The sequence below is a fragment of the Typopeltis vanoorti genome, chromosome 14 (assembly GCF_054136105.1).
Source record: "Typopeltis vanoorti isolate ZY-2024b chromosome 14, IOZ_Tvanoo_1.0, whole genome shotgun sequence".
NCBI classification, from domain to species: domain Eukaryota; kingdom Metazoa; phylum Arthropoda; class Arachnida; order Uropygi; family Thelyphonidae; genus Typopeltis; species Typopeltis vanoorti.
The window spans coordinates 117,398,821-117,411,888 of record NC_143562.1 but is presented as its reverse complement, the minus strand read 5'-3'; the positions used below and the strand labels follow the sequence as shown (position 1 = coordinate 117,411,888).

Here is a 13,068-nt window from a genome sequence, read left to right as displayed (position 1 = left end):
GTTTACATCTCTCTTTTCCCTCTAATATTTTTTCATTTTCCTTACCCCATCTCCCCATGCCTGCATATCATTACAAATAAGTAAATGGTGACTAAGTTTTTGTTAATACATTAAATAGTTTATATCCAAAGGACATGAAAAGATTTATAAACATTTAATGAAACTGTAAAGTTCCCATCTTGAGGATAAATATATTTTAAAGTATTACCTATTAATACCGTTGACCCTCTGGGATGGTGTTTCATTCTGGAGGTCACGTTTTAAAATTTCTGATGCATGATCTGGGACTTTTATAGAAGATAAGATAAATAATACAGCTGAAACAAAAAAATAAAGATATTCAAAATAACTGTATAAAAGAGGCAATGCAGTGATAAAAAAATGTAAAATGCAAATACATGTCACATATATATTGGTGAGTAACACACACCTGATTTTTGCTGGACTTTCCTACTGTAGGGAATTGAATTTCTTAAGGATAGGTGAGTGGTCTAATTTTGGTTGTTAATAATGCAAAGAATTAGAACAACTCTTTCCATTGTCATTAATTCAATTGTTACTATTAATTAGCAAAATTACTGTAGTGTAGGTATTAATGCAATTTGCAAGAATTAGAATGACAATGGGAAAATTGTGAAATGCAGCAGGAATTGAAATGAAAATGGCAAGAGTGTAAAATGGAAACTGACAAGAATATGAATGAACTGAGAAGTGGAAATTAGAGTTTAAATAAAATCAAGTGAAGCCAATGAAACAGAAGAAAATTGTGAGCAGAGCATAAGGCAGAACAAGAGAGTAATGAAAGTGATAAATAACAGAAAGATAAATGTAAATAATAATGAAGTTAGTGTACGTCTGAAAAGTGGGATTGTGAGGAAGGCCAGTAGTATGTTATGATTTTTTTTTGGGAGATAAGTGAGGATTGAAAGGCTGCACTGCAAAGCAATATTAAAGCTGAAGACAGGAGTAAAAGGATTCAGGATATGGTAGAAATGGTTGGAACATGTGACTTATGAAAGCAATATAAATCCAGTGATATAAAATCAGCAATTATTTTTGGGAAAGGGAGTGTGAGACAAAGAATGATGAACCTGTTACAGTTACTAAAATATAAGGAGTAAGCAATAATTGCAAAATGGTGTGTTGAATACAATATGTAGAAAGATTTGGAGGAGAATGGAACTGTACAATAAAGATGGACGATATTTATTATTATTATTATGTAACACCTCCAGGGAGTCCAAAGACTCATCGAGGGAGGGCACCTACTCTACGCTCCGTCTCCACGTTGGTTTAGATGATGAAGGTAGTGGCAGTTACTTTCATCATCTACACCAACGCCATCTACTGCTGACCATTACCACTAGTATTTTCACAGACAATCACAAACATCCATGCCCACAGTGGGATTCGAACCCACAGCCTTTTGGCTGGAGAGTGGATACGCTAACCACTCGGCCAACCAGGCCGGCTATTTAGTGAGAGAAAATATGACAGGTTGGACAGAGTACTGGTCGGTGAGGTGTGTAGGTATGGGTGTATGAGAGAGAAATATTTGAAGTCATGGGAAATTTGAGTCGTGATAACGGTGATATGATAAGAAAATCAGGTCTTCAGACAAGAAAAGATGCAGGTAAATATGACAGGAGTAGCTGATAAGATCAACTGAAAACAACGATCCAGTTGATGAAATTTTTAGTTATCTACCAAATAAATCTGAAGACAAAAGGTGTGAGAGAGTCGATCCAGCCAGCTCTTCCTTTTAAGGCTATTAATTACGAAGTTGGACAGAGTTAGACAATTAAGAAGGAAGAGCTGATAGGAACAATATATGTAAGGAACAGCCTTCTTAGAAAGCAGAAAGGAAATGAAGTTTGGAAAATAGAGGATAGTGAAGGAGGATGCCACCCTGTTTGTATCTTTCATTATACAAAAAAATCGGAGCCAACTAACATACTAGAGTAAAAATTTTACTTTAAATTAAAAAAATAATGAAATTGATATTCTTGATATTAAGGTCATCATCAGAAATATATACATGTGTATACACACAAAACACACAGGGTAAACAAGCAACATACTGATTCACTGTAATTTGTGTCTATCTATATGTTATTTATTTTATACATATATATGTATATATACACGAGGGTGGTCTGAAAAGTTCTCAGCCTCCACCATAAATGGCAACACTATCAGAAATTTTTTTTTCTAAGTTGATACATCTGTCATAAGCATCCATATGAAACTGCAAGTCATTCTATCAAGTAGTTTGTTTTATACAGCTGTCTGAAGCAAAAGTGTTGTCTGTATCCCTTGAAATGGATAAAATTGAGTATCGTGCGGTTATAAAATTCTTGGTAAAAGAAGGTTTAATGCCAAAAGAAATTCGTACGAAGTTTATAAAAGTTTAAGGGCACTCTTCTCCTTCGTTTTCAATAATTAAGAAATGGGCTGCCAAGTTTAAACATGGCCATACCAGCCTTGAAGATGATCTGCATGAAGGCCATCCTAAAAGTGTAACAACACCAGAAATCATTGATCAAGTGAAGAATGTGGTATTGGATGACAGGCAAGTCAAAGTGCATGAAATTGCTGAGACTATATGCATTTCAAAAGAATGTGTAGGATATATTTTGTATGAAGAATTGCAAATGAAAAAACTTTATGCAAGATGGGTGCCGCACTTGCTCACAGCAGATCAAAAATGCACTCGTGTGAAAATCTCAGAACAAGGATTGGAGCATTTTAACAAGAATAAAACTGATTTTGTGCATTAATTTATTACTATGGATGAGATTTGGATTCACCATTACACACCAGAATCCAAACAGCAGTCAAAACAGTGGACAGAAGCCAGTTGTTCAGCGCCAAAGAAGACAAAGTCGGTCCCATCAGCAGGAAAGGTCATGGCATTGGTGTTTTGGGATGCTAAAGGGAGGCATTTTGTTTATTAATTATCTTGAAAAGGGTAAAACAATAATTGAGGAATATCATTCCAATCTTTTAACAAGACTAGACGAAAACATTTTTGAGAAAAAACCTGGTTTACAGAAGAAAAAAATCATCTTTCATCAGGACAATGCACCTGCCCACAAAGGTGTTTTGGCAATGGAAAAATTAAGGGATCTGTAGTATGAATTGTTGGAACATCCATCCTATTCCCCAGATTTGGCTCCCTCTGACTTCTGTCTCTTCCCAAAACTAAAACTCTTCCTCGCTGGTCAGCGTTTTTCTTTGAATCAAGAGGTGATTGCAACTGTAGAGGGATATTTTGCAGATCTTGCTGAGAACCACTATAGGGACAGGATAATGGTGTTGAATAAATGTATTAATAAATGTATTAGTCTTAAGGGAGATTATGTTGAAAAATAAAAATAATTTTGAAATTATAAATTCGTTGTTTCATTGTTAGGCCGAGAACCTTTCAGACCACCCTCGTACATATTAAATTTTTTATATATAAAATTTTTTTATTTGTTTACTTTTTTAATCTTGTTAATGTTATTTTTACTAGAACCTTAATATAATTAGATAATTATTATTATATGGAAATCTCCATGGAGTCAGAAGGCTCATCGTGGGAGATTCAAACTATCCACACAATATCTATCATACCTCTTCTTGAACTCATTTATAAACAAAGTACTCACATGAGTCTGGAACACATTCCATTCATTCACCACTCTTCAAGCGAAAAATCTAGTTCTCACATCCTTGTTAGCCACACTCTTACTTAATTTCCAGGGACAACCTCTTGTTCTTCCATCACTATCCTACTGCTGAAATATTTCCCCTATATCAATCTTATAAAAACCTTTCAGTAATTTACATGTTTCTATCACATCCCCTCTTCTCCACTTATCAACTAACCTCTGTAATCCACAAACTCTCAATCTATAACATAGGGACCATTCCTTACACCACTCACCAACTTAGTCACTCTCCTCTGAATGTTTTCTACCACTTCCTCATCTCCAAGGAATCCAGGCAACCAGATCTGGGCACAGTAATCCAGATATGGATGTAGCAATGCCTTATAAAGAGGAATAATAATGCATGTTAGTGTGTTCTTCAATAAGTGAGTAATCATATGAGCTATCTTGGACACCTTAGCAATATGCCCTCTGAACTTCACTCACTATCCACTGACACCCTCAAGTTCCTAGCCTATTCAATTTCTTGGAGTACTGTATAACTTGTATCCCAAAATGCATAACTTTACACTTTTCCACATTGAACTGACCTCCATTACCTTTTGCTTATTTTGTCAGCTTATTTAAATCATCTTGCAAGCTCTCTACATCACATTGATTAATTATTGTGTGTGTATATCTCCCTTCAAGTCATTTCCTATATCATTTATGTACAAATTAAACAATAATGGTCAAAGCACAGAGCCTTAAGGATCCACGGGTCACCTGCTTCCTCTGAGACTGTGCTCCTCCATACACTAATTTTTGGTATCTGTCCATGAGCCATTCTCTTATCCATATCACCAGTTTAATATCCATCCCCATTTGTTCTAATTTGCATAACAGTACTCCATCGGATATCCTGTCAAAAGCCTTAGAAAAATCCAGAAGTAACACTGTGTAGCATCCCCCCCCTGCCCAATTCAGCTGTCACTCTATTATAAAAAGTTAATAAATTACTAAAGCAAGACCAACCTTTAACAAAACCATGTTTGCCCCCCCCCCATAGGGTATCATATTCTTATTTACCCATTCCTGAATTCTGCCCTTAACCAACTTTTCCAATACTTTTGCCACCATTCCTGAGATGGTGATTGGTCTGTAATTTGTTACAGCAGTCCTAGAGCCTCCTTTATGCAAAGGAACTATTTTACTTTCCTTCCACTCCCTAAAGACCATATCAGAGCTCAAACTTCCTGGAGGTGTCACGTAATAATAACAATAATAATAATAATAAATAGCCAAGTAAAAGACGTTGACCTTTGCATATTCATGTAGAACCTGAAGTGATATTCCATCCAAACCTACAGCAGTGTTTGCATTTAAATTCTGCAATATCCTAAGTACCTTTGATTCATTAACTTCAATTCTTATATCAGCAACAGAAGACACAGAAATATCTTCACTCGGATGAGAGACTTTTGAAAAGTAGTCACTGTAATTCTACTATTACATCTAATTCAGTCACTTCGATACCAGTATCGAAGGTTAATCTTCCAAAGTCATTCTTCCTTTTACTTGCCAGATAGGAAGAATTCTTTAGCATTTCCGAACCCCCTTGGCTAAGGTCTTCTCATAATCTGATTTAGCCTTGCTTACTATGCTGGTAACCTTTCTAGACTGAGCTATGTACTGCTCATGAGTGTACTGATCGCGTTTCTCCTTGTAAATTCTCCATAACATTTTCTTTTTTTGCAGATCAAGCCTAATACTACTACTCATTCATCTAATGCCTACCTTATTTTTCTTCGTATGAAGATATCTTCCTATTTTCTATGAAGCTCTGTATCATGTGTTTTCCTTTGACATTATTATTATTATTACCCCAAGACCTCATCGAGTTAAAGACTCATCTGGGAGGTCCTTTTATCTCTCTCTCTCTCTCTCACACACACACACACAGCTCATCATACTGTGTCTTAAACACACTCAAACTCCCTGCAGACACCACACTCTCAGGCAAGGCATTCCAATCATTTACAACTCAGCACAAAAAAACCTGCCTCTCACTCCTCTACTCACACCCTCTTCATACAGTTTCCAGGGATGACCTCTAGTTCTCCCCTGATCTCCCGCTATTTTCGGTACAACTTCTCCAGCATTGATCATATAACAATTCCTTATAGATAGAGACTTACAAGTTGGTCTCTATCATATCTCCCCCTCTTCCTCCTGTCCACCAGACTCTGCAAATAACATCTTCTCATATTTTCCTCATATTTGACATTCCAGTGGTCAGAAACTACCTTAGTCAGTTTCCTCTGGACCCTTTCCAACATCTCTTCATTATTCTGAAAACCAGGTGACCAAATCTGGGCACAATAGTCCATGTGTGGCCTAATCAAAGCCTTATACAATGGAACAAGAATCTCCCTACTTCTACAAGTCAGTGTTCTCCATATCATTCCCAGAAGCCTTTGTGTTGTCTTCACAATTTTGGTTATGTGTCCCCTAAATTTCAGATCCTTATCGACTATCATCCCCCAGATCTCTTATATCTTCCACCTCCAACAATATATCCTCACCAAGCATAAATTCTGCATCACATCTTTGTTTTCCAAATTTTAAAAGCTTACATTTTTTAACATTGAACTCACATCCCCATTTGCTTGCCCAATCACTCAATTTATTCAAGTCTTCTTGTAAGGCCACAACATCTTCACTACCGTCCCAACTTTGCATCATCTACAAACAACTGAATATCTCCATTGAAATCTTCACCTATATCGTTAATATACAAATTAAACAGTAATGGCCCCAAAACAGACCCCTGAGCACTCCACTAGCAACTTTCCTTTTCCTGGATATTGCTCCCCCATACACAACTTGTTGATACCTATCAGATAGCCAGTCTCTAATCCAATGCACTAATCTAATAACCAACCCTATCTGCTCTAGTTTGACTATCAATTTATCATGAGGTACTCTATCAAAAGCCTTTATGAAATCTAAGTATGTTACTGTGTATCCTTCTCCTCTGTCCAAGGAAGCAGTCATTTTATTGTAATAAGTAAGTAGATTACTAAAACATGACCTCCATTTAGCAAATCCATGCTGTCCATCAAAGATAATACCATTGTTGTCAATCCAACTCTGGATCCTAGTTCTCACAAGCTTCTCCAACAACTTAACCGCAACACCTGACACACAGATAGGCCTATAGTTTAATGCTTGAGTTCGATCACCTCCTTTATGAAGTGGCACAATCTTGCCCTCCTTCCACTCTTTAGGGACTTGACCAAGTGCAAGACTCATATTAAAAAAATAATATGTCAAGACAGGTGTCAACTCCCTGGCACATTCCTTCAGAATATGTGGTGATACATTATCAAGTCTTACAGCCTTATTAACATCTAGTTGATGTTAATATGAATGATGAAAGAAGCAGACAAATGAATGATGAACGCCACCCACTGTTCGGCCAGACCTCAGTGCCCCAAAGACTAAGATCCCGACATAGCTTCCTGACAACTGTTGAACTACCTAAAAACCTCCCAGAGACAATGACTTGCACTATATCCTGAAAATAATACTGGTATTCCAACAGGTGAAAATCTTCCACATGATGCCCACTTGGACTGGAATACTTGGAAAAGCCTAAACAGACTCTGGATGACGGGATGCTGCATACAAAACCTCATCAAATGGGGCTACCTCACTGGCCCAGACAATTGCGAGTGTGAGACAACCCAGTCCATGGAACACCTTCTTTCTTGTCCCTTTCTTCCATCGCCTTGTGCAAAAAAGGACCTTATATCCTGCACAGAAAGAGCAGTTGATTGTGCAAGATACTAGAGGAACATCTGACCATGTTTATTGTATATAAGTTATGTATAGTTTCCTTTTTTTCATATTTAATTATTATTCCCTGTATTATTCACCTACCAAATCTAAGCTAATCTCATTGTAATGTATCCTAATTTGTTGTAAATCATGTTGTACCACTTACTTACTACTGTACTACTTGTGTTTGGATATGAAATTAAAAAAATTAACATCTAGTTTACTCAACTCCCCATACACCTGTTGCTCACGTACAGTCGGTCTCTCCTCCCCATCATCTACTGCTCTCAATCTCTCCATGAAGTCACATTCACAAGATTGAAAAACCTTTATGAATTGCTCATTAAGTATCTCCACCACACATTCTGCAACAGTTATCTTTATACCATTTTCTCCTATCAATGTCATTCTTCCATAATCATTCTTTCCTTTGCTGGCTACAAATCAAAAGAACTCCTTAGTTCTTTGTTGAATATACATTGTTACTTAGAACTTAGACATTGTTGAATATACTGTACCAGTTACTGTTTTGATGTTTAATCTGAAAGTCACACTGAAGATGCCCTTGATACTGGATGAAAATTTTATACTAATAAAAATATATAGATGAAGTAAATCTATTTTATGTTATTCATTAATTGTCAAGTCTTATGTTCCTATACATCACGTTATTGTAGTAATACTGAAATATAATTACTTCGTCTCAATCACTGACTCTTTCTACTTCCCAGAAAAAACTTGTGCATCATCTCGTTCACCTCTAATAATTGAATACAACATCACTTTTGAGTCATTTGTTGCCTGTTTCATACATCCATAATTCATTCCAGTTTTCTTCACTCTTCCATACATATCTAAAATTCTCTTCATTTTGCATTTCCTTCATCTTCACTAACCGTTCTTTCAAATCTCACATCACTTTTTCACTCTCACTATCTTACCATCACTCGCAAATGTTTTTTTTTTTTGCTGTTATCCTCACTCATTATCTTGCTGTAAATTTCACAACCTTCTTGCACACACTTTCATACTATCATAAACATCTGCAAAATCTTCCCACACATTACACTCACAGAACCATATTGTTCTCAAAAAATTCATGCCATTCGTTTTATGTCTTTTGTGCTGACCTCTGTAGTGATCTCTCGCTCTCTAATTCCATTTAAGTGTTGAACAAGAAACAAAGAATTAAAATAATGAAGTCTAAAAAAGTTACCCAAATACTGTATAATTATCAGAGATATCATGTATCAACTCTCAATCTAAACATTACATAATATTGTCATGTGATAAATATAAAAAAATATAAACTTATCTTGCTGAAGCCCTTACAATATTGATGTTCATATACACACCATCTGGTCAGTGTATGAACATCAATATTGACTTAATTATAGTGGAAATGGTCAGGTCATTTTTATTATTATATGAAACTCGTAACAGGACAATTACCCCCCCCCCCTGGACAAAACTTCCCCAAACAATAACCCCCGGTTTAAATCCCCACATATAAACTCCCCCCTGGACATTAGCCCCGTATGAAAATAAAAACTCTTTAAATAAAATTTCCTTGACACAACAAATGATACAAAAAAGTATTTGACAAAATAAATCTTTTAAAATAAATTTGACAAAATAAAAATTTCAAGAAAAATTTATTTGACACAAGAAAATGTGGATACAAATTTAAAATTATACTAATACCTAATATGGACATTTCAGAATACAGACAGAGAGAAAAATTAATTCATTTAAAATATTGAATCTTTTACAGGAAATGAAGTTTAATAGTATTAATTATGCATTAATACTTAGAAAGAAAGGTTGTGTGCTATCCATGTAGATAGTTCATAATGCTGTAATTACAGTAGCTGCGAACTATGGTAAGAATCTGTGCATTTGATTTCTCGGAGTTTGTGATGGATGATCAGCCAACATTTGAATGCAGTAAACTTGTAATGCTTGTTCTCTTTGGAGAAATCCAATAAATTTCCAAATGGTCGGATGGAAACTTTTGATGTTGGACTGGAAACTTCTGTGCCATCCTTCTACTGAATTATTTGTTCTTAATTTATCTTCAGATCTTTGATACTATTCCAAATATTGATGGAATAAGTGGGCTGGCATCGTCCATGGCATTGTGGTCTTCCAGTGTAAGAATTTTCAAAAAATAATCTGCTTTATGGAGGTAAAATTCATACAATTCTTCAAAAACACTGACAAATTCGTCAGTTGAAACAAATGCAAGAGCAGGCATCATTATTAATTTAAGTGTGAAGTCGAAATCTTCTTGATAACATTGTTGCAAATCATTCTCTTCAATTTTCCAGTAGATGCTCTGACTTAATGAAAGAAACATCCTTTAATTTGCATCTTCATCGATAAGTGAAAATTTGCATCTTCACTTATCGTTGAAAGAGATTGGGTGATAATTTGATGCAGTACTTCTTCAGTTTCTTCTGCCAGTCTTTTAATTTGTTGACCTACTTTGAGAACTTTTTGTTGTGCTGGTTCTGGAACCGTCCAACAGGCTCTTCTCCATGGAGTTTAATTTTAGCTTTACATTCACTCTTGTTACGCCTTCTTTCATACCCATATGAATCAACATAATTTGCAGGCATAAACTTCTGTGGCTAATTGGTTCAAAAGACATATTTCTGTGATTACACCACATTTTTTTATTATTCAGTTCTATAAAACACTGAAATAATAGTTCCTGACAAGTTTCGTAAATCGTAGGATTTACATCTTCAGGGGTAAATAGTATAACTTAAAGTTTAAACAAGAGAATTAATAAATACAAATCGTAACCATCTGGCTATTCATAAAACTCAAATAACAGAATGCAGATATATAACGTTATTCACGTTGAACAATACTGGACGATGTCACGTGTGCTTGTTCTCGTTCATACAGTCCGAGCTCAGATTGAGGTAGATTTTTTATTAGAGCTGACCACACTTGATGGAGAATTAAACCTTCATTTTTATTGTATTGGGTTGGGTTTTTTAGCATATTAGCAGCTTCTTTAAATTTTCTTATATGACTGTTGTTTTCTATGTATTACATCGTCGTTTTTTGCCAGGTACATCGTGTCCAGTGGAAGTGGTATGGAAAGCAAAACCCGTTTTTTGTTTTCTCTTTTGTATTGTACGTCTTTTTGGTGTTCAGCCATGCGTATTTCTCCAGATCTTCCTGTCTGTCCTACATAGCAAATCCCGCAAGAGCAATGGATTTTGTAGACTCCTGGTTTTTTAAGAGGATGATGAGGTGGTTTTGGTGGATGTAGGAATCTTGAGATTTTTTCCATAGGAAGGAAGGTTACTTTTATGTTGTGTTTGTTCATTAATTTGGCTAGCTTGTCTGTAACATTTTTGATATAAGGAAGCGAGATTGCTTTTTTGTAATCCTGTTTTATTGTGTTGTTAGCTGGAGGCATTTTAAGGATTCTCTTGATGGTTTTTGTTTCATATCCATTCTGTTGGAGGATTTGTGTTAAGTATTTTAGTTCTTCATTACATCTTTCCTGTGTGCTGGAGATATTGTATGCTCTGTCTCGAAGAGTTTTAATTAAGCTTATTTTTTGTGAAGGATGGTGGTGTGAGGTTGCATTTAGAAATCTTCCAGTGTTTGTAGGCTTCCTATATACTGAGAAGGAGAGTTTACTTTCTTCATTAACTTCTAATAGAATATCCAGAAAAGGAAGTTTTTTATTTTTTTCTTGTTCTAAAGTGAATTTTATGGTGTTGTGCAAATTGTTGAGATAATCTTTGAAATTGATAAGTTCATCTGTTGTTCCACTGAATACAATGAAAATATCGTCCACATAGCGTAGCCATATTTTTGGTTTTTTATTGTAATTCTTAAGAGCATTGTTTTCAAATTTTTCCATAAATAGGTTTGCTAATACCGGTGATAATGATGAACCCATGGCCAGCCCTTCTTTTTGTTCCCAGATTCTATCTTTATAGGTGAAAAAATATTATGAAAAAAGAACAAAAAGAAGGGCTGGCCATGGGTTCATCATTATCACTGGTATTAGCAAACCTATTTATGGAAAAATTTGAAAACAATGCTCTTAAGAATTACAATAAAAAACCAAAAATATGGCTACGCTATGTGGACGATATTTTCATCATATTCAGTGGAACAACAGATGAACTTATCAATTTCAAAGATTATCTCAACAATTTGCACAACACCATAAAATTCACTTTAGAACAAGAAAAAAATAAAAAACTTCCTTTTCTGGATATTCTATTAGAAGTTAATGAAGAAAGTAAACTCTCCTTCTCAGTATATAGGAAGCCTACAAACACTGGAAGATTTCTAAATGCAACCTCACACCACCATCCTTCACAAAAAATAAGCTTAATTAAAACTCTTCGAGACAGAGCATACAATATCTCCAGCACACAAGAAAGATGTAATGAAGAACTAAAATACTTAACACAAATCCTCCAACAGAATGGATATGAAACAAAAACCATCAAGAGAATTCTTAAAATGCCTCCAGCTAACAACACAATAAAACAGGATTACAAAAAAGCAATCTCGCTTCCTTATATCAAAAATGTTACGGACAAGCTAGCCAAATTAATGAACAAACACAACATAAAAGTAGCCTTCCTTCCTATGGAAAAAATCTCAAGATTCCTACATCCACCAAAACCACCTCATCATCCTCTTAAAAAACCAGGAGTCTACAAAATCCATTGCTCTTGCGGGATTTGCTACGTAGGACAGACAGGAAGATCTGGAGAAATACGCATGGCTGAACACCAAAAAGACGTACAATACAAAAGAGAACAAAAAACGGGTCTTGTTTCCATACCACTTCCACTGGACACGATGTACTCTGGCAAAAAACGACGATGTCATACATAGAAAACAACAGTCATATAAGAAAATTTAAAGAAACTGCTAATATGCTAAAAAACCCAACCCAATGCAATAAAAATCAAGGTTTAATTCTCCATCAAGTGTGGTCAGCTCTAATAAAAAATCTACCTCAATCTGAGCTCGGACTGTATGAACGAGAACAAGCACACGTGACATCGTCCAGTATTGTTCAACGTGAATAACGTTATATATCTGCATTCTGTTATTTGAGTTTTATGAATAGCCAGACGGTTATGATTTGTATTTATTAATTCTCTTTTTTAAACTTTAAGTTATACTATTTACCCCTGAAGATGTAAATCCTACGATTTACGAAACTTGTCAGGAACTATTATTTCAGTGCTTTATAGAACTGAATAATAAAAAAATGTGGTGTAATCACCGAAATATGTCTTTTCAACATAATTTGTCAAATTTTATTGTTTTACATACACATAACCTTCAAAAATCACTTTCTCCTTACCTTTATTTGATTTTACAAATTCCATCATGGATAGTTAAAAATATTTTATAAATATTATAATAGACTGAAATAAAATATTTTGTTTTCAATTTCACTTTGACAACAGTTTTGATATGTTCGGTATTATTATCAAGACTACAATAATTCACAAATGTAAGTTACTTATTTATATACACGTATTTAACCATAATGTTTACAAGTTTACAGTAATGAGACAAAACAGAC

General features: G+C 35.0%; 1 protein-coding gene across 4 annotated transcripts in view; it reads right to left on the bottom strand.

Annotated features, from left to right (window-relative positions):
* unc80 (unc80, NALCN channel complex subunit) overlaps positions 1-13,068 on the bottom strand; it is a 1,852,146-nt gene that overhangs the window by 930,691 nt on the left and 908,387 nt on the right. For all 4 annotated transcript variants that reach the window (XM_090404461.1, XM_090404464.1, XM_090404465.1 and 1 more), the window contains one exon: positions 209-317. In XM_090404461.1, the coding sequence (XP_090260587.1) occupies positions 209-317 (109 nt within the window). The remainder of the gene's footprint in view (positions 1-208; positions 318-13,068) is intronic.